Source organism: Xiphophorus couchianus, chromosome 24 (genome assembly GCF_001444195.1).
Source record: "Xiphophorus couchianus chromosome 24, X_couchianus-1.0, whole genome shotgun sequence".
NCBI lineage: Eukaryota > Metazoa > Chordata > Actinopteri > Cyprinodontiformes > Poeciliidae > Xiphophorus > Xiphophorus couchianus.
Window position 1 is genome coordinate 19795330 of NC_040251.1, and position 26808 is coordinate 19822137.

The following is a 26808-nucleotide window of genomic DNA, read 5'->3' on the forward strand; positions in this document are numbered from 1 at the left end:
AATCAAACGTCTCCACCTGTCTCTTCCCTTCCTGACAGCTGATTGGCCGGCTCCATCATGCCCCGCCCCCTGCTCTACCTGTGTGCTCTCATCACTCTGACAGGTGATGAGAGGGAACAGGGTCCCTCTAGTTTCTGCTGTTGGCCAGATGTTGTTCTGCTGGAGGTCAGAGGTCAGGGGTCAGGGTGTTCCGGTCCACCAATCAGAAAGCAGCTTACTGTTTCCTCCATGTGTTCAGGAGCCCAGCAGAGATTCTCAGCTTCCTCCGACTTCAGCATCAGATCCTGTCCCATCAGCATCTACGGCCAGACGTACCAACACGTCTGCGTGAGTAGACTCTGACCTCTGACCTCTGAACCCCTGCAGAGGACCCTCTCCTCTCCTCTCCTGTCCTCTCTGACTGCAGGTGAACTTCACCAGCCAGAACCTGGTGCTCTGCTTCAACGGGTTTTACCGCCCCGGATCCAAAGACGACTGTATTTTCTGACTGCTTCCCGACTCGCAGAGCGCCGAGTTCGAGGAGTTCCAGCAGATCCCGATCCTGGAAACCATCGTGAAGTACAGCGTGCCGACTATCAAGACCAGAATGGACTGCTACTTCTCCCTCTCCTACCAGCACAATGACGGCTACGTGAGTCCGACCGCCCAGCAGACACCGACCTGACCCCAACGACCTCTTCCTGTCTCTGTCTCCTCCCACAGGCCACCCTGGCTCTGATCAAGTTTGGGCCGCAGTCGGTTCTGTTCGTGTACTCTCCTGCCCAGGGCAGCGTGGTGAGTTCATGACCAAACCTTTATTATCCGAGACCTCAAGGCCACGAAGAACCAACGATTCCTTAAACACACTGAAGACGCAGCGATGGATCCATGTCAGAGATTTAGTCTGTAGATTAGCTCTGAGCGCTACACGCTAGCATGGCTAAGTCCTGGATTATGATGTTTTATATTTTTCCTCATTAAATGTTCTACAGAAATGGACCGCTGTGTTCTGTCCAATGAAGTAAATAAAATAAAGCAATCATTTCCATAAAGTCCACAGAATTCAGTGAACTGGGCCTCAGTGTTCATCTGCTCTAAACCATCCAACCAGTCTCTCCACCTCGCTGTGCTGTGATTGGGTAATACGTATTGCATCACTTCCTGTTGATGCTGCTCCACTCTGTTTGGTTTAAGACTGTCTTGATTTGATCGAATTTCTCTTTCCTGAGATCTCACTAAGTTAAAACATATTTTCTGTTGCTACTTTTTGGGAATCCTTCATGTTTCACATGTAAGCTGGTTAGCTTACTTAGCTTAGCAGTAGCTATGGCTACTCCTTCTGTCAACCCCCAGAAGCGCCGTAGCCATGAGGTGGCGCTATAGGACTGACCTGCCTTGTCCCCCGTCCAGGTGGTGGACGTCCAGGTGGACGGAACCACAGCTGATCAGGTGAAGGTCAGCAACACCCCCGGCAGCAGACTGACCCGCGGCTACCTGGACATCAGCGGCTGCAGACACGCAGGTTGGTCCAAGTTTCTGTGTTTCTCACCAGAACCCATCAGAACCGTTGGGTCTCTGTCTTCAGGTGCCGTCTATAAACCCGCCACCGTGGTGAACTCACCTAAAACCTGCTTCAGCCTCACCTGTGATAAAGATGTAATCCTCAGAACCTTCTGTTCTGAGTTCTAGTGAGTCCGGTCCAGTCCGGTCCGGCCCAGGATCTCTCTGGTTGCTTGGTGGTTGCTTCACTGGTTGCTCGTCTCTCAGGTGGATGGCTCGATTCTGACCCTCAACAGCTCCACTCAGATGGTTCACGGTGTGCAACTCTCCAAACCCAACCGGAGTCACCGCCACCGCCTCACTCTCCAACTTCACCGTCTCTGTCTTCGTTGATGGCTACGCTGTGCAGATCCACCTGGAAGGTCCAGAAACCAGAACCGTATATGTAACGTCTGCTGCTGATGTTGTTCTGACTCATGTTTCTGAAACCGTCCAGGACCCGTCGGATCAGCTCTGGACGGTCTCTGTGGAAACTCCCCAGGTCTGTCATAGACCTGGGGAGGTCAGAGTCCAGCTCCACCAGGTGAGAACTCCTCTCTGCTTTTCCTTTAACACCTGGACCAGCAGCCCTGACCTGGTCCTCTGTCGCCCCCCAGCTGTGAGACGCAGTACGACACCAACGACTCCATGATCAACTGCACCAGGATGACTGAACAGTAATCAGACTCAACCACAAACATCCGGCTGTGCTCCGTCTGCCTCAGGAGTTCATGACTCCTTCTGTCTTTCCTCACCAGCTGTAACCTCCTGAAGGAGGCGCCGTTCTCCTCCTATGACCTCGACCCAGAGCCCCACATCACCGCCTGCACCGACACACACTGCAGGTATCCTGACCTGGATGACCTTAAGTGCCAGTTTCTTGAGGCCTACGCCAGAACCTGCAGGCTGAAGTGTAACGTCTCACTGGTTGGCTGGAGGTCCAAAGCCGTGTGCCCTAAGACCCGCTTCACCCGACCGTCCCGCCTTGCAAAGAGACCATTCATGAGTCTAACAGTGTTGGTGTTCCTCTGCAGTGAACCCTGAAGCCTTCTGCCAGGACCGGCCCTGCAGCCACCATGAGTTCTGTGGAGAGAAGACGGTCAGCAGAGACACTCGCTGCTTCTGTCGAGCCATCTTTGCCTCCAAAAACTGAGAAAGAAACGCTTTGGGTGCAACGTCTGAGAAAACACGATGACAGGCCTCAACTACTGGAGACCAGCTCCTGACTGAGACCTTTATGTCCTTCAGGAGATCCAACAGTCTGCAACCAGACCTCCGCCTGCCTGATGCTGGTCAACTGTCTCCTGGAGGATGAACATGTTGACTACATCAACTTACACCTGGCAAACCTGACCTGCAGGGGGCGCATGGACGAGGAGACCCACATGGTGACGTTCAGCTTCAACAACACCAACCGCTGTGGGACAGAGGTCATGGTGGGTTCAGTCTCTAGTTTGAGATCGTTCTTTAAAGTTGGGCTTGGTCCTGATGAGTCCCAATGTTTCATCCTGCAGAGCAACAACAACCAGATAATCTACCAGAACACCATCAGCAACTACAACGGCTCCTCCAACCTCATCACATGCAGAGACCAGGTCTTCATCGACTTCTCCTGCGTCTACGTTCAGGATGCCGTCAAGGCTTTTAAGATCACAAGCAGGTGTGTGACGGCTTGTGAGACCGGTGATGATGGCAGGTGTGTGAGGTGCAGATGCCCATCTATGATCCCTCAGAGATGCTGATTCATGTCTCTGTCTGGTCTGCAGCTCAGCACCTCTGGCGTGTGGAGCTACACCCTGACCATGAGGGCCAACACCGACGCCGCCCGCACCCACTCTGGCTCTGGCTGGACGAGAAGCTCTGGGTGGAGTTGAAGACCGAAGGGCTGGATGAAGAGCTGATCTCCATGGTGACCGATTCCTGCTGGGCGGCCAATCAGGAGTCAGACAGCGGGAGCCTGAGATATGACCTGATCAGGAACGGGTGAGGAGCAGTCAGAAACCGGTTTCATTGAACAGTTCGAGTCCTCAGTGGGTCTGAATGTTTTCTGTAAGGAACCAAAGGGAAAGGGGGTTAAAGTCAACCTGGTTCCCCTCTGAGCCACCAGGAGGGGTAGTTATATTCCTGTAACGGCTGACTTACAGATCCCTCCGATGGCTTTAGCTCCTTCACGTCTTGTGTTGCTCTGGTTGGTTAATATCTGGTTTGGTTCTAGAGGGGTTGGGTCCGTCTCCATTGGCAGACCCAACCCCACCCTGTGGGGGTGAACAGGATCAGGGTTAGTATGAGTTAGGGAGCCTGGTACACTGAGCAGCATCCAGGAGCTGCTGTCGACTTTCTGATGATTTCAGGAAGTCGACTGGATTCTGGATTCTTAAAGATTCTTGACGTCTTCTTGTTTTGGACCAGCTGTGCCAACCCTGCCGACCCGACTGTGACGGTGGAAGGGAACGGCGAGGGAACCTCCACCCTCTTCTCCTTCAACATGTTCCAGTTCTCTGGGCGGTCCGGGAATGTCTTCATGGACTGCAAGCTGCAGCTCTGCATCAAGGAGGGGAACGGCTGCATCCCGGTAAACCCTCCAGAACCGCCAGAACCTCTGCTAGCATCTGATGAATATCAAGATGATTTAAGCTTTGGGTTTGTTTGGTCTCTGAGGTTCTGGTCTCTGACCTTTGAACCCAGAAATGTTCCTTTTGCTCTTTAACTTTTTGTCTCCTTCTGTCCTGATTCTCCAGAAATATAACAGATCTTGGAGACGCAGATCCACCAGGTCCAGATGTGGAACCACGGCTCACATCAGCATGGTTTGGACCAACTAGGTGGACCAGGGTTCTGATCGGACCATGGTTCTGATCGGACCAGGGTTCTGATTGGACCATGGTTCTGGTTCTGATCCAGTCTGGGTGTGTTGCAGCGGTTTGGGTCAGGTGGTTTTCTTTAGGAATGCGGTGAAGGGAGGCCCGGCGGGTCGAGGCTTTGGGTTCAGGTTCTGATCATTTATGGGTTTAAATCATTTAGTTTATTAATATTTGAGTTGCAGGGGAAAAGTTTCTGGTTTGAGGCTGAAACTGTTCGTGGTGCGATTATTAATGTCTGATTCATAGAAATCATTTAATAAAAACCTAAAAACTAAAACAATGTTTCATTTTCTTTGTTTCTAAAAATCACAATTTATCAGGAATTTAGAAACTAATTAAAGAAACATTGGTAAAGCTAACTGTAGGTGTTAGCAGCCAGTGTGTGTGTTATTTGCCTAGTTTACCACTAGAGGGCGCGGCTGAGGCAGCGGCTGACAGGAAGTCAGAATATGAATATTATTTTAAAACCAGATATGAGGAAACGTTGCTGGAGTCTCAGGCTGAACGACGGACTCTGATTGGTCGACGCTGCTTCTGCTTCCTTTAACTTCATCAGCCTCGTTACACACTCAGATAATTCCCAGTAAGCCAATCAAAGCTGCCCCCCACCGTGTGTGTGTGTGTGTGTGTGTGTGTTATTAGAGTCCAGCGCTGACTCAGCAGGATTTCTCTAATCCAACCATCCTCACTTTTTACACCTCCTCTCCTCCTCTCCTCTCTTCCTGTCCTTTTTTCTCTCGCTTTCTGAGATTCTCTCTTCTTCTGGGTCATTTTAACTCCATCATCATCATCATCATCTCACTCCTCCACCTGCTGAACGTCTGATAACATTCAGCTAATTTAAACACACAGGAAGGTTCTGACCCAGAGCTGCAGCTGCCGACCAGAACCTGGATCCTGTTTAACCTGCCCAGTGTCCAGGTCCATTCCAGGTCTGTCCAGGTCCGTCCCGGTCCAGTCCAGGTCTGTCCAGGTCCATTCCAGGTCCGTCCCGGTCCAGTCCAGTCTCAGACGTATCATCCCTGCTATAATCTGTTTATCCCTGTCAGGGTGACAGAGACTCCCTGCAGGATCGGCTCCTTCTCTCCTTCCTCCTCTCGGGTTTCTCCCATTTTCTGCTGGTCTCTCCTCTCTGGGTTCCTCCGGGCTCCAGGGGGTTTATGAGGTTCTGGTCGGGGGCTCGCCTCGCTGTTTCCATGGTGATGTGTTTGGAGGGGATCTAGGCCGCAGAACCCGGGATTATCAGCTGACAGGTAAGGAGATAAAAGGCAGAGGGAGAAACGATACGGACAGAACCAAGTTTATTCATCGTGCTGCTGGTTAGTCTGACCTGAACGGAACCGGTCCGGTTAGTCTGACCTGAACTGAACCGGTCCGGTTAGTCTGACCTGAACTGAACCGGTCCGGTTAGTCTGACCTGAACGGAACCGGTCCGGTTAGTGAAACTTCAGCAGGTTTGAGTCCGACAGACTCGACTGCAGGAGAAAATGATGGTCAAACTCCATCAGAACTTCCTGTGGAAATAATCTGATTTAAAGACGTCTAAAATATTCAGATTTATTAATAAATCTAACATATAATCTGTGTTTTAACTGAAACTTGGACTCTGAGGACAGCAGAGATGAATCATCAGTTTAACCTCAGAGGAACCAGAGTCCAGATGGATCAATAAATAATATCCAGTTTTCATCTCTACCATGAAGGAAACCATCTTTTAAATCTGATTTTAAATGTTTTCCAGCTTCCAGATATCTCCACCTTCTTCATGGCCCTCAGTGGCTCCACCAACCTGCTGGGTTCAACATTAACTCCTTCATTTAACCCCTTCATTTAGCTCCTTCATTTAGCTCCTTCATTTAACTCCTTCATTTAACTCCTTCATTTAACCCCTTCATTTAACTCCTTCATTTAGCTCCTTCATTTAACTCCTTCATTTAGCTCCTTCATTTAACTCCTTCATTTAACCCCTTCATTTAGCTCCTTCATTTAGCTCCTTCATTTAACTCCTTCATTTAACTCCTTCATTTAACCCCTTCATTTAACTCCTTCATTTAACTCCTTCATTTAGCTCCTTCATTTAGCTCCTTCATTTAACCCCTTCATTTAACTCCTTCATTTAGCTCCTTCATTTAACTCCTTCATTTAACTCCTTCATTTAGCTCCTTCATTTAACTCCTTCATTTAACCCCTTCATTTAGCTCCTTCATTTAGCTCCTTCATTTAACTCCTTCATTTAACTCCTTCATTTAACCCCTTCATTTAACTCCTTCATTTAACTCCTTCATTTAACTCCTTCATTTAGCTCCTTCATTTAGCTCCTTCATTTAACCCCTTCATTTAACTCCTTCATTTAACTCCTTCATTTAACTCCTTCATTTAACCCCTTCATTTAACTCCTTCATTTAACTCCTTCATTTAACCCCTTCATTTAACTCCTTCATTTAGCTCCTTCATTTAACTCCTTCATTTAGCTCCTTCATTTAGCTCCTTCATTTAACTCCTTCATTTAACTCCTTCATTTAACCCCTTCATTTAGCTCCTTCATTTAGCTCCTTCATTTAACTCCTTCATTTAACTCCTTCATTTAGCTCCTTCATTTAACTCCTTCATTTAACTCCTTCATTTAGCTCCTTCATTTAACTCCTTCATTTAGCTCCTTCATTTAACCCCTTCATTTAACCCCTTCATTTAACTCCTTCATTTAACCCCTTCATTTAACTCCTTCATTTAACTCCTTCATTTAGCTCCTTCATTTAACTCCTTCATTTAACTCCTTCATTTAGCTCCTTCATTTAACTCCTTCATTTAACTCCTTCATTTAGCTCCTTCATTTAACTCCTTCATTTAGCTCCTTCATTTAACCCCTTCATTTAACCCCTTCATTTAACTCCTTCATTTAACCCCTTCATTTAACTCCTTCATTTAACTCCTTCATTTAGCTCCTTCATTTAACTCCTTCATTTAGCTCCTTCATTTAACTCCTTCATTTAACTCCTTCATTTAACTCCTTCATTTAGCTCCTTCATTTAACCCCTTCATTTAACTCCTTCATTTAACTCCTTCATTTAACCCCTTCATTTAACTCCTTCATTTAACCCCTTCATTTAACTCCTTCATTTAACCCCTTCATTTAACTCCTTCATTTAACTCCTTCATTTAACCCCTTCATTTAACTCCTTCATTTAGCTCCTTCATTTAACTCCTTCATTTAACCCCTTCATTTAACTCCTTCATTTAACCCCTTCATTTAGCTCCTTCATTTAACCCCTTCATTTAACTCCTTCATTTAACCCCTTCATTTAACTCCTTCATTTAACCCCTTCATTTAACTCCTTCATTTAACCCCTTCATTTAACTCCTTCATTTAACCCCTTCATTTAACCCCTTCATTTAACTCCTTCATTTAACTCCTTCATTTAACTCCTTCATTTAACCCCTTCATTTAGCTCCTTCATTTAACCCCTTCATTTAACTCCTTCATTTAACCCCTTCATTTAACTCCTTCATTTAACCCCTTCATTTAACTCCTTCATTTAACCCCTTCATTTAACTCCTTCATTTAGCTCCTTCATTTAACTCCTTCATTTAACTCCTTCATTTAACTCCTTCATTTAACCCCTTCATTTAACTCCTTCATTTAACCCCTTCATTTAGCTCCTTCATTTAACCCCTTCATTTAACTCCTTCATTTAACCCCTTCATTTAACTCCTTCATTTAACTCCTTCATTTAACCCCTTCATTTAACCCCTTCATTTAGCTCCTTCATTTAACTTCTTCATTTAACCCCTTCATTTAACTCCTTCATTTAACTCCTTCATTTAACCCCTTCATTTAACTCCTTCATTTAACCCCTTCATTTAACCCCTTCATTTAGCTCCTTCATTTAACTCCTTCATTTAACTCCTTCATTTAACCCCTTCATTTAACTCCTTCATTTAACCCCTTCATTTAACTCCTTCATTTAACCCCTTCATTTAACTCCTTCATTTAGCTCCTTCATTTAACCCCTTCATTTAACTCCTTCATTTAACCCCTTCATTTAACTCCTTCATTTAACCCCTTCATTTAACCCCTTCATTTAACTCCTTCATTTAGCTCCTTCATTTAACTTCTTCATTTAACTCCAGATGTTTCCACCAGGAGAGACTCAAACCATCAACCAACCCGTTTCCCATCATGCTCCTCCACACAGTCAGTCTCTGTATTCAATAACTATAAACATAAAGCAATAATCATATACATTAGCTAACATTAAAGTGCTATGCCAGCATAGCATTTAGCAGAAGCTAATGCTAAGGAGCCTTACCACTGTAGTATTAGGCAGAAGCTAACGCTACAGCGGTACATGGTAATTAGCAGAGGCTAATGCTAAAGTGCTATCCCACCATAGCATTGAGGGTTACGGTTAGCCCTTTCAAAACTGAATCTATGTTTCACATCTTATCCAGGAAAACTAGTTTAGGGGAAGTTAAAGTTTTCAAAGTTAGCTAAACAGCTAAAGCTCTAAATTTAAAATTAGCTCTGCTGCTAGCGCATTATCAGATCAGCAGAGTGTGCCCACCTTAGACTAGGCCGTTCCTGAGTCTGCTCTGGTCTGAAACATCCCATAATATTTCAGGCTGCTGTCCTGCTGGAAGCTGAACCTCCGGTCCAGTCTCACCTGTCCTGCAGGTTTTCCTCCAGGATTGTCCTGATTTATCTCCATCTTGATCTCCCATCAACTCTGATCAGCTTCTTTATCCCCACAGCATGATGCTGCCACCGCCAGGCCTCACTGTGCTGGTGGTTTGTTAGAACCAGAAAAGGCTTTGGCAGTGTTTGGCTCCAGTTTTCTCCAGGTTCGCTTCGTCTCCAGGGTGGGTTCTGGTGAACAGAACCTCTCGACCCATCATGTCTCTGAAGGGCGTCCAGGTTCTCCATCCTCTCCGTGTCCAGATGATCATCGATCAGAGTTCTGATGGTCAAAGCCTGGATGCTATAGAACCAAACCCGGCGTTAAGCAGAACCAGAACCTCTGCTGGGTTCCTTCATGAAGCTGCATGTTCTCTGGAGAACCTCTGAAACCAGAACCAGCTGCATCTGGACTGAGGCCTTGATTCCCAGGAGACCAGAACCAGACAGTCCTCAGTCATCTACAGGAGACTGAAGTCCTGACGTTTCACCTCTGACCCCTCAGGGTTCTTCAGAGATAAAGACAGTCAGCAGGTTTCTGGTCTGTCAGCTTATCAAATCTTTCTGTTTTAATCCGATAAACTTCATTCCTCGAGGGCCAGACACACTTGAGTTAAATGTCCAACTGCCTCACCAGCTGCAGTCCAGCTCTGATAAAGAGCCAGTAATGGATTCAGGTGAAGCAGAAACATTAAACGTTGCAGGACAGCAGACTGGAGGAATCCTGCTTCATCCGCTGGGAATCAGAAATGATGAACCATTAGAAACCTTCAGTCTTTGCTCCTGTTGTGATCAGTGAGGATGCATTAGAGGAGTCATGCTCAGGGATGATTGATTTTAATTTGAATTTTAATAATGCATGTAGATCAGTTATGATCAGGATCAGCTCCTGAAACTGGTCCCAGTTCAAATTCACCAGAAAAACCAGCATATTCTCTAAAGAACCAAAACCTGAATGTTAAAGTAGATTCTAACCAAGAGCAACGTTCCTTCCTCTCACCAGACCAACTGTATCACCATGGCGAAGGTAGCGCCGCTAATCCCTGGCCCTTCATCTGGGTTAAACCCTCCCAGCATCGTACTGCAGGACCTGGAGGAGGGGGCGGAGCCAGGTGACATCACAGAGGGGCTCAGGTGAGTCGCTGCTGAAGCTCATTTCTCTGAGTCCTGGCAGACAGGAGGTGGAAACATCAGGCCTGGTTGGCCCTCCAGGCCAGCAGGGGGCAGTAACAGGGTTGGACCCTGATGTGTAACTTTGTTTTCCAGAAGATCCCAAAGAGCCGGAGCTGGAGCTCTGTTCAACGTCAACAACAGCAACAACAACGAGGAAGAGGAGGAGTGAGAAATGTTCATGTAGATACAATTCATCAAGAAGACACCAAGTCACTTGAAACTAATGTTTTAATCTGCTTCTCAGGGAGGAGAAGAAGAGGAAAAAGAAAGAGAAGAAAGAGAAAAAGGAGAAAAGAGAGTAAGTCTGACTGCTTTTCATCAGGATGGTGATGATTGTTGTGGATTTCATCAAAGTTCAGTCGTCTGTCTTCTCTGTTCCTCAGAAAGGAAAAGCAGGAGAAAAAGGAAAGGAAGGAGCAGAAACAGAAGGAGAAGGAAGAGAAAGAGAAGGAGAAACAGAAAGAGAAGGAGAAGCTGGAGAAAGAGAAGAAAGCCAAAGAGGAGGCGTAGGTTTACTGGAGCCCTGAACTCGTCACGGTAAAACGATGCATCGTGATTGACATGCTGTCATGGTTTCTGTCTGTAGGGCGAAAGAGATCACAGTGATCGATCCAGCTGGGAACACGTACTACAACTGGCTCTTCATCATCACCATCCCAGTCATGTACAACTGGACCCTGATCATAGCCAGGTACCCGACACACAGCAGTCTGTCCAGGAGAAACAAGGTACAGCAAGGTCTGTCACCATCAGGTACCATCTGGTTCCTGTAGGGTCCAACTGAACATCAGGGACCATCTGGTTCCTCTAGAGTCCAACTGAACATCAGGTACCATCTGGTTCCTGTAGAGTCCAACTGAACATCAGGGACCATCTGGTTCCTGTAGAGTCCAACTGAACATCAGGGACCATCTGGTTCCTCTAGAGTCCAACTGAACATCAGGGACCATCTGGTTCCTCTAGAGTCCAACTGAACATCAGGTACCATCTGGTTCCTGTAGAGTCCAACTGAACATCAGGGACCATCTGGTTCCTCTAGAGTCCAACTGAACATCAGGGACCATCTGGTTCCTCTAGAGTCCAACTGAACATCAGGTACCATCTGGTTCCTGTAGAGTCCAACTGAACATCAGGTACCATCTGGTTCCTGTAGAGTCCAACTGAACATCAGGGACCATCTGGTTCCTCTAGAGTCCAACTGAACATCAGGTACCATCTGGTTCCTCTAGAGTCCAACTGAACATCAGGTACCATCTGGTCCAGTTAGTCTGAGACCGAAGCCGGACGAGGGTGGAGTGGTGCCTTCAGATCAGGAATGACTCCAGTAAAGGAGTTTCTCTTGCTCAAACTGAGAACTGAGACCAGCAACACCAGTCTGCCATGGTGGAGCGGACAGGAAATAGCAGCACCAACTTCATCATGGGGCAATGACTTGAGAAAATGAGTCAAAAGTTGATCTACATCCTCTGTCTGAACTATGGTCATGAACCAAACCAAGGAACTGGCTGACAGAAGGTGAATGGAGAAATCATCAGCTCAAATGAGTTTAATCTAACAGGGAGGGTAGACTTAGTGCTCCCGCATACTCAGGTATGTGGTCCAAGAGACTCTGTCCAACGGATGGTTGAGATTTCATAGTCGAGCATAGAGATTGCTCACATGTCTCATGTCAAATTCCTTCATTTCCCACGATCTGAATGGACCCTAGCAGGTTTGAAGACCGAGCTGGGGTCCGTCAGTCTCCAGGTATTATCAGGTAAATCAACCTGAAGGACAGCAGATGTTGCCCTTAAAGTACCGGTATAATTCTGCTGACCTTGTTTTTGGGCTGCAGAAAGACTAGCTGTTCCCTCATTGTCAGTTTGAGACCTGGGACAATGGATTAGATCACAGAATTGTTTGTATAATAAAATTTGAAGATAAATGCAGTTTGAAAGTCAGTCCAAGCCTTTGATTGCCTAGTCAAGGCCAGTCAGTGGGCACCAGGTATTCTCTACCACAGGGATGCTACATTCAAGCCCTACTTTTCACAGCCATTCTTAGTTTCAGCTCCGTAAGAGATGTTCACAGCTGGAGCGTCTCCAAGTCTAATTGACATACTGAAGAAGTCGTACACTGTGTCTGTTTTCAGGGCTTGTTTTGAGGAGCTTCAGACTGACTACCTGATCATGTGGTTCATCGTGGACTTTATCTGTGACGTCCTTTATATCATGGACATGGTTTTCAGAACCAGGACAGGTCTGAACGCACACTGACTCATATAATCAAGCAATTGTTTTCACACCTGTGTACTAACGAAGCATACATGTGACCGTAGGTTACCTGGAGCAGGGTTTACTGGTGAAAGACGAGCAGAAACTACGTGAACGTTACATGAAAACTTTCCAGTTCAAACTGGATTTGGTCTCCATGATTCCCACTGACATCCTGTACCTGATTCTTGGTACCACCTACCCTGAGATCCGCCTCAACAAGCTTCTAAGATTCAACAGGTAACAGAGACTCTCTTACTGGTTCATCAACACTTGAGTTTCTAGACACAAGTTGTGGGAAATGAATCCAAGCAGACAAAATGCTGACCACCATACACATGGAAACAGTCTTAACACTGGGCGTCAGATTTATTATCTAAGAAAGTTCAAGCTTCAGTTGGGTCCATTGAACCCACGTTTTCAAGGATTTCCCATTATTCAGTCTCAAGATCGTTTTAGGTACATTTTTGTGATAATATTGCTGAAAAAATTTAATCCATACACCTTCAGCTCCAAAGTTGGGACCACCGTGTGCTAGGGTTGAGTTGAGTCCATAATTTAGTCAGCCCTGTTTTACTCCAGCAGGAGCTTCTAACTCCTGGCTCTCTGAACCGGTTTCACTTCCTGTGCCTCCATTTCAGGATGATGGAGTTCTTCCAGCGCACTGAGACCAGAACCAATTACCCCAATGCTCTACGTATCTCCAACCTTGTCATGTACATTCTCATCATCATCCACTGGAATGCCTGCCTCTACTATTCCTTCTCCAAAGCCATCGGTAGGTCATGTTGCACATGTTGGTTCCTCTGAAATTTCTTTGTAATTTATTCTAACTCTACTTACCAATTTTTCCCTCCAGGTTTTGGTTCTGACAGGTTCGTGTATCCTGACCCGACAAATCCTGAGTTTGGCCGTCTGGTGAGGAAGTATGCCTACAGTATGTACTGGTCCACGCTAACGCTCACCACCATTGGAGAAACGCCGCCCCCTGTGGAGAACTCGGAGTACTTCTTCGTTGTGACGGACTTCCTGGTGGGTTATTCCTTACAGAACCATAGATTCTAGTTGCCTTTATTCTTAGTTCTGTAATATTTACAACTTGGAAAAGAATTGCAATGTGTCATGCTGAGTGACCGTGTCTTACTTCATAAAGAACAAACATGATGGATGTGAAAACGCACCTTCCCTGATAAAAGCATGATGAAGCTTTGTTGAAGCTTGTGGTTCTGGATTTGTCACAGAAATCCTGAACTCTTTTCAAAGCAAAGTCTGAAGATCTACCTGTCAGGAATTACAAACATGACTTGTTCCTGTCCTCCAGGTGGGTGTGCTGATTTTTGCCACCATTGTTGGTAACGTTGGCTCGATGATCACTAACATGAATGCTGCCAGAGCCGACTTCCAGGCCCGGATCGACGCCATCAAGCAGTACATGAGTTTCCGGAAGGTGGAGTTCCCTCTTCATGGGCTTCCCATTCTGTAAACCTACTCAAAGTTATTGTCTGCAAAGTCACTAGAAGAACTTGAAGCAACTGGTTTGGGAAATGTTCCAACATTTGTAAAGTTAATCAGCAAACAACATCTATACCTGTGAACCATAACTGCATTTCCTCTTGTCAAGGTAATGGACTTATTCTAAAACATTTTCTTCTTCCTCTGTAGGTAACTAAAGACCTGGAAAAGCGAGTGATTAAGTGGTTTGACTTCCTGTGGACCAATAAGAAGGCTGTGGATGAGAGAGAGGTTCTGAAGTACCTTCCTGACAAGCTAAGGGCTGAGATCGCCATCAACGTACATCTGGACACCCTGAAGAAGGTCTGTTCTTGCTTCAAGTTCCTCCTCTGGATACAAACCTTTGGTAAATATTCCTCTGATTGCTTCTGCAGGTCCGGATCTTTGCGGACTGCGAGGCTGGTCTGTTGGTGGAACTGGTGCTGAAGCTGCAGCCGCAGGTCTTCAGTCCAGGAGATTACATCTGCAAGAAGGGCGACATCGGCAGGGAGATGTACATCATCAAGGAAGGGAAACTGGCTGTGGTTGCTGATGATGGCATCACGCAGTTTGTTGTTCTAAGTGAAGGAAGTTACTTTGGGGAGATCAGTATCCTGGCTATCAAAGGTGAGAGGTCAAGATGGGCTGGAGGTCTCTTCTACAGAACCATTAGAAACACTTCCTCTTGATGTCAAACAGGTAGTAAGGCAGGAAACAGGAGGACAGCTAACATCAGGAGCATCGGGTACTCCGACCTCTTCTGTCTTTCCAAAGACGACCTGATGGAGGCGCTGACAGAGTATCCTGATGCTAAAGCTCTGCTGGAGGAGAAGGGACGGCAGATTCTGATGAAGGATGGCCTGCTGGATCTGGAGGTATGACCACAGGATGTGGCTTAGGGCAGGAAGCTACTAAAGTGTTCCTGAAAGTAAAATGTTCTCTATTTGTCCACTAGGTGGCAGCCCAGGGCCCAGACCCCAAAGAGATGGAGGAGAAGGTGGACAGGATGACGAGCAACCTGGACACGCTGCAGACCCAGTACGCCCGGCTGCTGGCAGAACACGATGCGACTCACAGCAAACTCAAACACCGAGTCACCCGACTGGAGAAGAAGCTGGCGCCACCACGGGAGGATGCACCTGGTGATGCTCCGCCCCCTCCCACACCTGAGACCACCAAAGAAGAAGAGAAGAAATAAGAAGATAGTGGAGGACAGAAGAATTTGAGTTTTAGTTTGAGGATAGGAGGACTTGAAGGAGACGAGAAATTAGATAAATCAATAAACTCAACGAGATTCAAATTAAAGTCAATAAATAGGTAATTATGGATCCTTAGATTTAAAGTCCTCTGAGTTAATGACTGTACAGTATTAATGACCTGGTGCTGGGGACACTGGGAACACTGGGAACACGTCTGAAGGACGCAGCAGTTCAGAGTAGAAGGTTTCACCTGCAAGTAGACTTTCTTTCTCATGTCTGAGAATATTTACAACATAAACTGTTGTAATTATTATGTAACAAATGTGAAACAATAAGTTGGCTGCTAGCTTGTCTGAACGTAAGTTGTCTACGTTCAGACAGGCTGCTATCTTGTAGCGGAGAATCTTCACCCTGAGACCCGAATGCCAGTCGGTCTGAGGTCCATCCAGAACTGCCTGAGTTCTACCAAACCCTCTAGATTTCATGACATGAATTCAACCAAAGTCCATTTTTTCCAGGTATGATTTAGTTTCCCATTTATCGGCTGCAGAACCAGAGACCGGCATGTTCCTCCTGACCCAGGTGGATTCAGAACCAGGTCTTCTGGGCTTTACCTGATGCTTTTAATGATGCAACATGTGATGGAGAAACTGTGCTGAAATAAATATATTTTATAAGAAAGTTAACACCCACTTTTCATTTCATATCCTGTTAAATATTATAGATAGAAAAACTACAAGCATGAGCATGGGAACAACATTTAAATAAATTATTTTAGCTTATGTTTTGTAATAATGACTGAAAACCCGATAAGATTTTATTGTAAAAATATTATTTAATGTCTGATAACATTGTCTTCCCCAGGTTTCTGTGTCCTCTCTAGCGCCCTCTGGCGGCCCCGATTTGAAAAACACAAATCTGGTTCACTAACTTCCACCTGACGGAGAACCAGGGTGCACTTACTTTGCCAGTTGAAGTTGGTTTTACTGAAGGGAAACAGATTTATTCAGATTTATTTACCCAGCAGAAAAACACGCATGCGCAGATACACGTCACAGTTTGTGTCTTCACGCGCGAGTTTGGTGGAGTTCTGGGAGATGTAGTTTCAGTCTAACCATTGATCTATGAGGCACTACCCCATAAAGAACTACAAGGCCCAGCATGCCCCTGCCGGTCAGTGCGCATGCGCAGCGTCCAGCGGCTCCTCTCCGCTCTGCTGAGGTGAGTTTTCCTTCTTTCTGCGGCTCTTCTGTTTGTTTCTGAGCTCCGAGGCTGAAGCTGCTGCTGCCGCTGCTTCAGCTAACTGCTCTGTGTGTGTTTGTGAGGCGGTTACCGTCGGGGTTCGGCTGGTTCCGACGGCTTTCATCCGAACCTCAGCTGCTGTTAGCTTGTCTCTGTTAGCCTGGCTGGCAGGTAATGTGACCCAGCTGGTTTAAGCCGGTTCCGAGAGGAAACGGCCCGGTCCGGGACAGAGGTAGAACCCAGGCTGGTGGTGGAGTCCATGTGGAGCAGAACCGAGCCCACTTTCAGCGCCACACACCTGGCGCATGCGCACTGGTCCAGTTAGCTGTAACTCCAGGTTTTTTCTGTCTTTACAGTCAGAGCCTGGTAGCGTTGCCATGGAGCCGGCCTGGAGACAGCAGGGCAGGGGGCGGGGCCGGGGTCAGGAGGGTCAAGGTGAGAGGCCCTGCCCCCTGCAGAAGGACAGGACGGGGGTCCCAGCAGGACGGGGGGTGGAGACGAACCCTGGACCTGCCAAAGGTGATGAAGATCTGGGAGCCCTGCGTGTCAGAACCGATCCAGAACCTCAACTGTCCCCCTCTCTACACAGGTGAGTCGGTCCAGTCCAAGTTCGAGGAGATCCGGAGGTCCAACCAGGCTGCAGCCCTGCGCCTGGTGGAGAGTCGGGTCAGCTCCTCTTCCTCCGATGAAGATAACGACGATGATGATGATGATGGAGACGGACAGAGAGGAAGGATCCTGGAGTCCACCATCACCTCCTACACCAGCCAGACAGGTGAGCCCAATTCTGCTCTGAGCTGGACCGCCGTCTGGTTCTGGTTCTGACCCGTTCTCCCTCTGATCAGGCGGCGATGCGTCGGCTCTGACCAGAACCGGCCAGTACCTCAGCGACATGTTTCAGTCCGGAGCGCTAACCTGCCTGATCTGCATCGCCTCGGTGAAGAGGACGCAGCCGGTAGACACACACACACACACACACACACACACACACACACACAGCCACACACACCTACACACACAATCACCCAGCATTTTCTCCACCTGTCAGTCTGAACTCAGGGTTTACTCCACCTGTCCAGGTGTGGAGCTGCTCCGGCTGCTTCTCCCTCTTCCACCTGCCCTGCATCCAGAAGTGGGCCAGAGACTCGGTCTTCCTCATCTCCTCTGCCACAGATGAAGACTTTGGTCAGAAGCAGCATCCCTGGCCCTGGTGAGGAACACAGACTGCTACGTTCAGGCTGGTTTTACCGTTTCAGTCATCTGATTCAGGTCATCCTGTGGTGCGTTCACTGCCTGCAGGAATGTTTTAACTCTCCTCATCCTCTCTCCTCAGTCCAAAGTGCAGAACCGAATATCCTCCCAGCGCCACACCCAACAGGTAGGCCTTTACTTTGACTGGTCCAGAGTCTGGCTCCTAGGTTCTGACCCACTGGGCCCTCTTGTGTCCGTGTTGCGTTCAGGTACATGTGCTACTGCGGGAAGCTGCAGGACCCTCCAGCCGACCCCTGGCTGGTTCCTCACTCCTGCGGCTCCGTCTGCCAGCAGGAGCTCAGACCCAGCTGTGGACACACCTGCCTGCTGCTCTGTCACCCTGGTAACCGCATACACCTGGTTCTGATGCTGGTTACCGACCAGAACCAGTCCTCAGTCAGAGGGCGCCATGGCAACCAGCCTGAACCCGCTCCGTCTCTGCGTGTCTCCAGGTCCATGTCCACCATGTCCTAAGATGGTGTCCGTGTCCTGCTTGTGTGGCAAAGCTAAGCCCCTCCCCCGTCGCTGTAGCAACAAGGTAACTGACCGAAGGTGGTCATGTCACGCTCCTATGAGCCGTCAGTATGTTACCTGCAGCTCCAGGATGAAGGAGCTGCTGTTGGCCAAGGCGGCCATCTTGTTCTTGCCTCAGTTTTACATTGTTTTCTCCGTCTCCAGTCCTGGTCCTGCCAGCAGCAGTGTGGGAAGCTGCTGGCCTGTAAGCAGCACACCTGCACCCAGCCCTGTCACACAGGTAAACACACACCTGCACCCAGCCCTGTCACACAGGTAAACACACCTGCACCTAGCCCTGTCACACAGGTAAACACACACCTGCACCCAGCCCTGTCACACAGGTAAACACACACCTGCACCCAGCCCTGACACACAGGTAAACACACACCTGCACCCAGCCCTGTCACACAGGTAAACACACACCTGCACCCAGCCCTGTCACACAGGTAAACACACACCTGCACCCAGCCCTGACACACAGGTAAACACACACCTGCACCCAGCCCTGTCACACAGGTAAACACACACCTGCACCCAGCCCTGTCACACAGGTAAACACACCTGCACCCAGCCCTGTCACACAGGTAAACACACACCTGCACCCAGCCCTGTCACACAGGTAAACACACACCTGCACCCAGCCCTGTCACACAGGTAAACACACACACCTGCACCCAGCCCTGTCACACAGGTAAACACACACCTGTACCCAGCCCTGTCACACAGGTAAACACACACCTGTACCCAGCCCTGTCACACAGGTAAACACACACCTGTACCCAGCCCTGTCACACAGGTAAACACACACCTGTACCCAGCCCTGTCACACAGGTAAACACACACCTGTACCCAGCCCTGTCACACAGGTAAACACACACCTGTACCCAGCCCTGCCACACAGGTAAACACACACCTGTACCCATCTTTCAGGTGTGAATAATAGCATTAGCATTAGCTTGCTAACCCCTCAGGTTGAATGTTTTCCATATCAGTTCCTTTAATATCAGGATTCTTTTGATGGAATCAGTTTTGAGTCTTTTAAACCAATAATTGTCATAAAATGTTTCCCATTTCATGACATGGATGAACTTTGTGTCACATCAGATGTTTTCCAATAATATGCAGCAGAATCAGAATCCAAGCACTTTGTTAGCTATTTTCACAAAGTGCTTGTCTGGAAGGACACTTAGCTTCTGCTAATATTTTTGTGTTTAGCTTTTTAGCATTTGCTTCTGCATCGTTTTTGTTCTTTCCAACTCTTCTGCTAATATATTGATGTTTGGTGATATTGTAGCTAAAATTCTTGTTTAGCGAATTAGTGATCAGTGACCTAACGTTTGGCTAGCCGGCAATAAGTACAGTAAGTTTTAGACGCATTCTCTAATACAATCATGGCAGCCATCTTGACAAATATCCACTAGAATATCCACCACACACAAAAACAGTTTTCCATGGCAGCCATCTTGACAAATATCCACTAGAAAAAACAAACACAGGATCAAGAAAATATACATGATTTCTGTGTTTTGGCACCACACACAAAAACAGTTTTCCATGGTGGCCATCTTGAAAAATACAAAAATTATTAGTAAATTTGATTTTTATGGGTCCAGTTTTGTTAATACGACACCAGATGTATTCATGTGATAAATATTGTCAAATTCAACATGGCGGCCATGTTGAATTTTTCTGTGGCTCTGATCCCAGTTAGATTCTTGTATCAGCCTATGAAACATTGTTGTGACCTCAGACTGACCTTCTGTGTGTGTGTGTGTGTGTCAGAGTGCCCCCCCTGTCCCAGGGTCAGCCTCCAGAGGTGTGTGTGTGGGCGGCAGACAGCAGAGAGGCCCTGTGCCAGCCCCCGCTGGACCTGCCAGCAGGTATTGGTGCAGTACCAGCTCCGGTCACCAGGGGGAGCCAGAGCTCTAACGGCTCATCCTCATTGGAACAAATTGACTAATTAACGTTGCTCTGACGCCCCCTGCTGGCTAGAATCAGCATATATAAGGTCTCCTGGGTCCAGTTGACCCGATTCTGTCTCGGTTGGACCTGGGTCGGGTTTCTGATCCAGTGTTTGTGTGTCAGGTGTGTGGAGCGCGGCTGTCCTGTGGGAATCACACCTGTGAGGACGTGTGTCACGATGGAGCGTGTCCTCCATGTCCCCGATCCGTCAGCAGGTCCTGTCCCTGCGGGAAGACCAGTAAGAGACACACACCGGGTTCTGCTGTGGTTCGGTTCTGGTTCTGGAGTTAAACTCGTGTTTGTGTGTGTGTAGAGTCGTCTCTGCCGTGTACAGAGGAAGTGCTGCCCTGCGGCGACACGTGTGACCGCCGCCTGTCGTGTCTGAAGCACACGTGTTCGATGCGATGCCACCGAGGGAGCTGCGAGACCTGCAGACAGGTCACACACACACACACCGTCTCTGTCATACACACACACCGTCACTGTCACACACACGCGCGCGCGTTGCAGCAGCTGTTGCAGTACCGCTGTCGTCCTGCAGGAGGTGGAGAAGGCGTGCCGCTGCGGGCGCCACAAGAAGCCGATGGCGTGCCATAAGGAGTACCTCTGTGACGCCAAGTGTCCTCAGACCAGGAACTGCCAGAGACACCAGTGCAGGAGGAAGGTCAGAGGTCGTCTTTAGCTCCTTACCTAATGACCAGGTAGCAGTCCGGTTTAAACTCACTTTCCCATGATGCTCTGTGTCTCAGTGTTGCCCTGGTAACTGCCCCCCCTGCGATCAGATCTGTGGTCGGACTCTGGGCTGCCGGAACCATAAGTGTCCCTCTGTCTGTCATCAAGGTAACGGCACTGACCACCTGGTTACATAATCATCTATAATGATCCGATCAGTCGATCAGTAATCATAGATCTGGTTCTGCTGCCAGCAGTGAGATGAAAAACTGCCAGTTAAATTTACTTTAACTTCATCTGTGAATCAGAAAATAATCTGAGAACATTCAGAAGGGAAACTTACTGTTGCTACTTTCCTGCTGTAGTTTTTCCTTCCACTCAACCTTCCAGTAATATACCTGGATCACAGCACTCTGTGGAGCCAGCAGTGTTTCATTGATAATCAGTTCTGACCAGGAGTATTTGGACCAGAACCAATCTTTGTTTTCTTTAATAAATTATTTTTTATTTCTTTCAGAAACTAAATTTCTGTTTTCTATTCAGAGTTCAGAGCCTCAGGTCTGAACTCTGACCTCTGACGCCTTCTGCAGCTCATTCAGCTGACATTTCCCCCGACTGATAAACACACACTGATACACACACACACCCTCACTGAGAGGAAGGAGAGAGAGAGTGTGCATCAGTGTGTGTGTCTCCATTGTTCCCGATAAACCATCTCAGCCTCTGATTGGTTCCCAGCAGTGTTCGGCTGTCTGCGTGCCGATTGGCTGCTTTGACCTTTCCGTTGCTGTGGCAACGCCTGACCGATAAGCGCTGAGCGCGTGGCGCTTCATGTTTGTGTAAGCCTGGTTCTGGTTCTGATGCCGGGTCCGTCCTGTTAGTCAGTGTGTGACCTCTGACCTCTCAGACTGCAGTGCTGATGTGAGCCGGATCAGAACCAGAACCCGTCTGTTATCTGGAGCAGGCGAGCCGGATCAGAACCAGAACCCGTCTGTTATCTGGAGCAGGCTAGCCGGGCCAATCAGCTGCTGCCTCTGAGGCATTTTAATGATGCCTGCAGTGGTTCTGACCGGGTCCAAACAGAACTGGCTGAGCCCAGACCGGTTCTGATCACAGACCAGAACCTTCTCCTGCAGGTCCATGAAGTTCTGTTGAGGTTCTGGACCAGAATTCATCCTGTGTTCTGGTCCAAAGTCAGTTTTAGTCAAGAATATTCTGGTTCTGATCCGACTGGTCTGGTTCAGGTGTCTGTAGAACCTGGACAGTTTTGTACAGACCTCTGAAGGCGGTCCGGTTTTGACCCGCTGTCCGTCCCCAGGAAGCTGCTACCCGTGTCCGGAGACGGTTCCGGTCCGCTGCAGCTGCGGCTCGTCGGTTCTGGTGGTTCCGTGCGGCCGAGAGCGCAGCACCAAGCCGCCGCGCTGCAGGGAGCCCTGCAGGTAGGCGTCGTACCGGTCCGGCGGTTCTGAGGTCCGGCGGGTCGTCAGCCCTGTCTCTGCCCGCAGGCTGCCCCCCAGCTGCCACCACCAGGACGGGGATCCCCACCGCTGCCACCCGGGGCCCTGCCCGCCCTGCGCGCGGCCCTGCCTGCTGCCGCTGCCCGGCTGCCGCCACGCCTGCCCCCGGCCCTGCCACGACCTGGTGCTGGTCCGGTCCCAGCAGGTAGGCCGTCGCCGTGGAAACCGCTGTGGCCGAGTCTGAACCGGGTCCGATTGGAACCGACCGCTCCGCCTCTGTGTGTCCAGGTCCAGTTGGCCGGGCCCTGGGAGCAGCCGGCGGAACCGACCTTCACGAAGAAAGCCCTGCCCTGCCCGCCCTGCCAGGTCCCCATCCCCACGTAGGTACCGACCCGGTTCTGGTTCTGGTCCGGGTCAGAACACACAGACTGAAACAACACTGTGAGGGCCGATCTATGCTGATTATCTACGTTACTAACCTGGTCGGTCCAGCAGGCGGATCTATTCAGTCTCATTCTATGTTTATTTATTTATAAAATGTTTTAACCAGAACCATCTGGTTCTGACTGAACCCGACCCAACGCTGGAAGCTTCTGGTTCTGTTAGAGTCAAACTGGGCCAGAAGCCAGATGAACAGCAGTCAGGTTCTGCTGGGCCCGGATCTGTCGTGACCCATTAGCGCTGAGCCCGCCTGCTGGTTCTGATAGCAGTCATTAGTTCACCTCCGACCCAAACAGCAGCCATCTGGTTCTGGAGGCGCCGCAGCAGCAGCTTCCACTCTGGTTCTGGTCCAGACACCCAGCCCTGCGACAGCCTGGTTCTGGTTCTGGTTGAAGCTGTGCTCAGTCGGACCCTGGGGCTGTTTGTCCTGTGAGAACAAAGTTCTGACTCCCCGCCAGGCCCGGATCTGGACCGGTTCTGTTTGACCTCCCAGTCGGATCAGAGGGACGGTGGCGTCAGCAGCTGGAGGCGGGCCTTCAGAACCACTGTGATCCGGGTCCAGAACAGAACTTGAGCTGGGTTAGGTTCTGGCCCGGTTCCTGGGTTCTGGTCAGCCTGCAGAGCAGTAACTGGGTCAGAGGTTCTGGTCAAACAGAACCAGAACAGTTCTGAGGCTGAAAGGGACCAGACCAAGGTCCAGAACCGTGTTCCTCCCAGCTGGACCGGACCGGTTCCTTCCTGTCTGATGTTTTCTCTGTTTGTGTTTCAGGTCCTGCTTCGGAGAGCATGAGGTAAGAACCAGAACCAGAACCTGTTTCCTCCTGTTGTCCTTTTACTCTGCAGCAGAGTTCTGCTGAGTCCGACTCGGTTCCGGTCCGTATCTTCCTCCTCCTATCGCTCCATCTCGGCTCTTTGTTTTCTGTTCCTCGCTGTAAATGTCAGCCGCTGTCCTCCCGGCTCCTCTATCTGCTGCGACCTTCTCTGACCTTCTCTGACCTTCCGTGACCTTTGCGTCCCGGCCCGTCTGCTGCTCCACCTGCTGGTTCTGTGTGTGTGCAGGTGAGCCCGGTCCCGTGTCACCGCCAGGGTCGTTTCTCCTGCGGTCGGGCCTGCGGGCGCCCGCTGGCCTGCGGGAACCACGGCTGCAGCCGGGAGTGCCACCTGGTTACCGACGGCAACCAGGTGAGACCGCCTCTCGTTGGTCAGAGCGCAGCGGGAAGGGCCCCGTTAACCAATCGGGTGTCCCCGCAGTGCGAGGTGTGTGAGGAAGGCTGCGCTAAGCCCCGCCCCCCCGGCTGCCCCCACCCCTGCCCCCGCCCCTGTCACCCCGGCGACTGCCCCCCCTGCAGCCAGATGCTCCGCCAGCGCTGCCACTGCCGGATCAGCACGCTCTACCTGGAGTGCAGGTGAGTGGGGTTTCCATGGCAACGCCGACCATCAGGGCCGTGCCGGGTCTGAACCAATCAGCTGTCTGCAGGAAGCTGACGGCCGCCGACGAGCCAACCAGGATCCAGCTGGGCTCCTGCAGCAACCAGTGTCCTAAAGAGGTATACACACACACACACACACACACACACACACAGGGAGGCTTCTGATTGGCTCGTTATGGAGCCACTTCCTGCTTACATGTGGAACCAAGAGATCTTAAAGGGCCAGTGTCACGTAAAACCAACTGTAGTCTCCATGGCAACCATTCAGCTTTCATAAACGCCTGATTGGACCTAGCCCCGCCTTCAAGGCGCAGCTCCTCCCCCTCTCAGCTGGTGGAAACGCTGTTAAAGGGTTAATAGAGGAGCCATGTTGGGATGACTTCCTGGAGGCGGAGCTTTTAAATATGTTGATATATATACAGCACAGGTGTCAAACTCCAGTCCTCGAGGGCCGCAGTCCTGCAGTTTTTAGATGTGCCACAGGTACAAAACGCTTTAATGAAATGGCTTAATTACCTCCTCCTTGTGTAGATCAGTTCTCCAGAGCCTTAATGACCTAATTATTCTATTCAGGTGGTGCAGCAGAGGCACATCTAAAAGTTGCAGGACACCGGCCCTTGAGGACTGGAGTTTGACACCCCTGATATACAGCATTTTCTAACTGAAGGTAACACAGTTACTGGGTTGTGCTGTAAAATGGGTCTGAAACATGAGACCGGCCCTTTAAAGGTTTCCTCCTGTTGGAGCGAGTCCAGAGCTGCAGCCAATCAGAGGGCAGGATGTTTGGAGGTGGTCAGAGGGCGGGGTCTGCTCTCAGACCTCCGCAGCGTCTCTGATCTAACAGCTGCGTTTAGAGACACATGGTTTGTTTTCTCTGCCTTCACTGGACCAGAACCCTCAGGCTGGACCCAGTTCTGTTGCTCTGCTGTGTTTGGAGCGCTGACTCTCTCTCTCTCTGGGTGTAGCTGAGCTGCGGCCATCGCTGTAAGCAGGTGTGCCATCCAGGTGTGTGTGAGGAGACGTGTCAGCAGAAGGTGAAGCTCAGGTGTCCATGCAAGAGGATCAAGAAGGTAAACAGTCGCCAACATTTAAACGCTGGTTCTAACTTCCTGGTTCTGATTCCTGTCTGACGGATGGAGACGCTGCTGGAGGCCAGCAGGTCAAAGGTCAACACAAGAAGCAGCGGTTTAACCAGCAGAGTGTTTTCTCAGAACCTGTTGGTTCCCAGTAGCTCAGCTGATCCGCTTGTAGCTGAGCTAATGGCTCATTTTTAGTAACATTGAGTAAATTTAGCTTTAAATAAATTATTTTTCCAGATTCTAAAGCTCTAATTCTAATTCACATCTGTGTTGAAGTTTTGGTTTGTTGACTGTTTAATTCTTGAAGTAGTTTTATTCATGCTCTTATAGCGTTTTAGCTTCAGCTAACTCTAAATACCATATCGGTACAGTGCTTTAGCATTAGCTAATGCTAGATACCATGTTGGTTTAGTGCTTTAGCATTAGCTAATGCTAGATACCATGTTGGTTTAGCGCTTTAGCATTAGCTAATGCTAGATACCATGTTGGTTTAGTGCTTTAGCGTAACTATTTACAATTAACTTTATGGTTGTTATGTGAAAATATCCAACTTATGTAAAATTAAAAAGGCGGGAAATCAAAGCGTTGAAGTCATAAACCAGCCTCCTGATTGGCTGAGAGCGTCATGTGACCTCCAGCTGTCCTTTCAGGAAGTGACGTGTTCTCTGGCGGCTCAGAGTGAACTTCAGTGTGACCTCGTCTGCAAAGACCAGGAGAGGAAGGCCAGCCAGGTACACACACACTCCTGGAGACACACACACTCCTGGAGACACACACACACCTGGAGACACACACACACCTGGAGACACACACACTCCTGGAGACACACACACACCTGGAGACACACACCTGGTCACTGTCTGATTGTTTGTTCTCCAGGTGAAGGAGGCGGAGCAACAAGCCGCCCTGGAGGAGGAGCAGAAGAAGCTTCAGGTGAGTCTGGAGGACGGCCAGGTTCTTAGAGGGAGGTTTGGTTCTGCTGATCCGACCTCTGGTCCATTAACCCGGTTCTGGCCCAGTAACCCAGTTCTGGCCCAGAGGTTTCATCCTGCCGTTCTCCCTCTGCTCCACCAGGAGGAGCTGGAGGCCTTTGAGAAGCGGCAGCAGCGAGGAGGTCGGAGGTCGAAGCGGCGCGGCCGGAGGGAGGAGGTGGACGAGGAGCAGGAGAGGGCCAGGAGGTGGAGGAGGAGGTGCACCACCTTCCTCCTGCTGCCACTGGGGGGCGCTCTGCTGTCTGCCGCTGCCTACTACCTGCTGAGCCTGGCCTGAGGGGTCAAAGGTCACCTCTCTGACCGAGAAGCCGCAGGACAAACGGGAACGGTTCATGTTTTCTTCCTCGTTGATTTAAATGAATCCTCCAGATCAGACGCTGGTCCTCCAGCTGATGTTTCTTCTTCTTTTCTTTATTTCCTGTAAACTTTGTAACTTTTTTTGCGTATCAAACTGAAAATGATCCCTGGAGCTCCAGAGGTCAGGTGATCTGTGATCTGACCAATCAGAGATGCCATTTCACACAATACTGCAGAAAAAAGTTTTCCTGTAAAATCTCATGATTTTCTTTTTGTTTTGGAGAAATAAACCATAAACTCTGA

The 26808-nt window shown here is 49.1% G+C and overlaps 2 protein-coding genes and 1 pseudogene across 3 annotated transcripts; all 3 read left to right on the plus strand.

The window, feature by feature from the left end:
• Positions 1-57: 57 nt before the first annotated feature.
• On the plus strand, positions 58-4244 carry LOC114141212 (uncharacterized; annotated as a pseudogene).
• Positions 4245-4743: 499 nt separating this feature from the next.
• On the plus strand, positions 4744-16050 carry cnga1b (cyclic nucleotide gated channel subunit alpha 1b). The gene is made up of 15 exons (XM_028010795.1): positions 4744-5632; positions 10055-10185; positions 10318-10389; positions 10469-10522; positions 10608-10730; positions 10811-10915; positions 12356-12462; positions 12542-12716; positions 13118-13254; positions 13336-13508; positions 13798-13923; positions 14139-14291; positions 14363-14594; positions 14667-14842; positions 14923-16050. Exons 2-15 carry the CDS (start codon positions 10070-10072, stop codon positions 15163-15165), a joined length of 1992 nt encoding a protein of 663 aa, XP_027866596.1. The 5' UTR covers positions 4744-5632; positions 10055-10069; the 3' UTR covers positions 15166-16050.
• A 159-nt stretch (positions 16051-16209) lies between these two features.
• On the plus strand, positions 16210-26808 carry nfxl1 (nuclear transcription factor, X-box binding-like 1). 2 transcript variants are annotated; one of them, XM_028010515.1, is made up of 25 exons: positions 16210-16387; positions 16765-16927; positions 16998-17183; positions 17254-17363; positions 17488-17618; positions 17742-17786; positions 17869-18002; positions 18112-18197; positions 18338-18413; positions 19958-20055; positions 20261-20375; positions 20451-20575; positions 20679-20801; positions 20887-20977; positions 22128-22248; positions 22315-22471; positions 22555-22646; positions 23477-23498; positions 23767-23889; positions 23959-24113; positions 24185-24254; positions 25103-25207; positions 25867-25947; positions 26096-26149; positions 26291-26808. In XM_028010515.1, the coding sequence occupies exons 1-25, from the start codon at positions 16328-16330 to the stop codon at positions 26483-26485; spliced, it is 2718 nt and encodes a 905-aa protein (XP_027866316.1). In that variant the 5' UTR covers positions 16210-16327; the 3' UTR covers positions 26486-26808. The 2 variants fall into 2 exon arrangements, with proteins under 2 accessions (XP_027866316.1, XP_027866315.1); XM_028010514.1 differs by having other exon boundaries at positions 23767-24113.

Excerpts from the sequence above, each read along its gene's own strand:
- nfxl1 (XM_028010514.1), top strand. The coding sequence starts at position 16,328 with ATGCCCCTGCCGGTCAGTGCGCATGCGCAGCGTCCAGCGGCTCCTCTC. Across the intron at positions 16,388-16,764 it reads CTCCTCTCCGCTCTGCTGAG|TCAGAGCCTGGTAGCGTTGC; the intron begins GTGAGTTTTCCT and ends CTGTCTTTACAG. Across the intron at positions 22,647-23,476 it reads TGCCAGGTCCCCATCCCCAC|GTCCTGCTTCGGAGAGCATG; the intron begins GTAGGTACCGAC and ends TTTGTGTTTCAG.
- cnga1b (XM_028010795.1), top strand. The coding sequence starts at position 10,070 with ATGGCGAAGGTAGCGCCGCTAATCCCTGGCCCTTCATCTGGGTTAAAC. Across the intron at positions 10,523-10,607 it reads GAGAAAAAGGAGAAAAGAGA|AAAGGAAAAGCAGGAGAAAA; the intron begins GTAAGTCTGACT and ends TCTGTTCCTCAG. Across the intron at positions 10,916-12,355 it reads TGGACCCTGATCATAGCCAG|GGCTTGTTTTGAGGAGCTTC; the intron begins GTACCCGACACA and ends GTCTGTTTTCAG.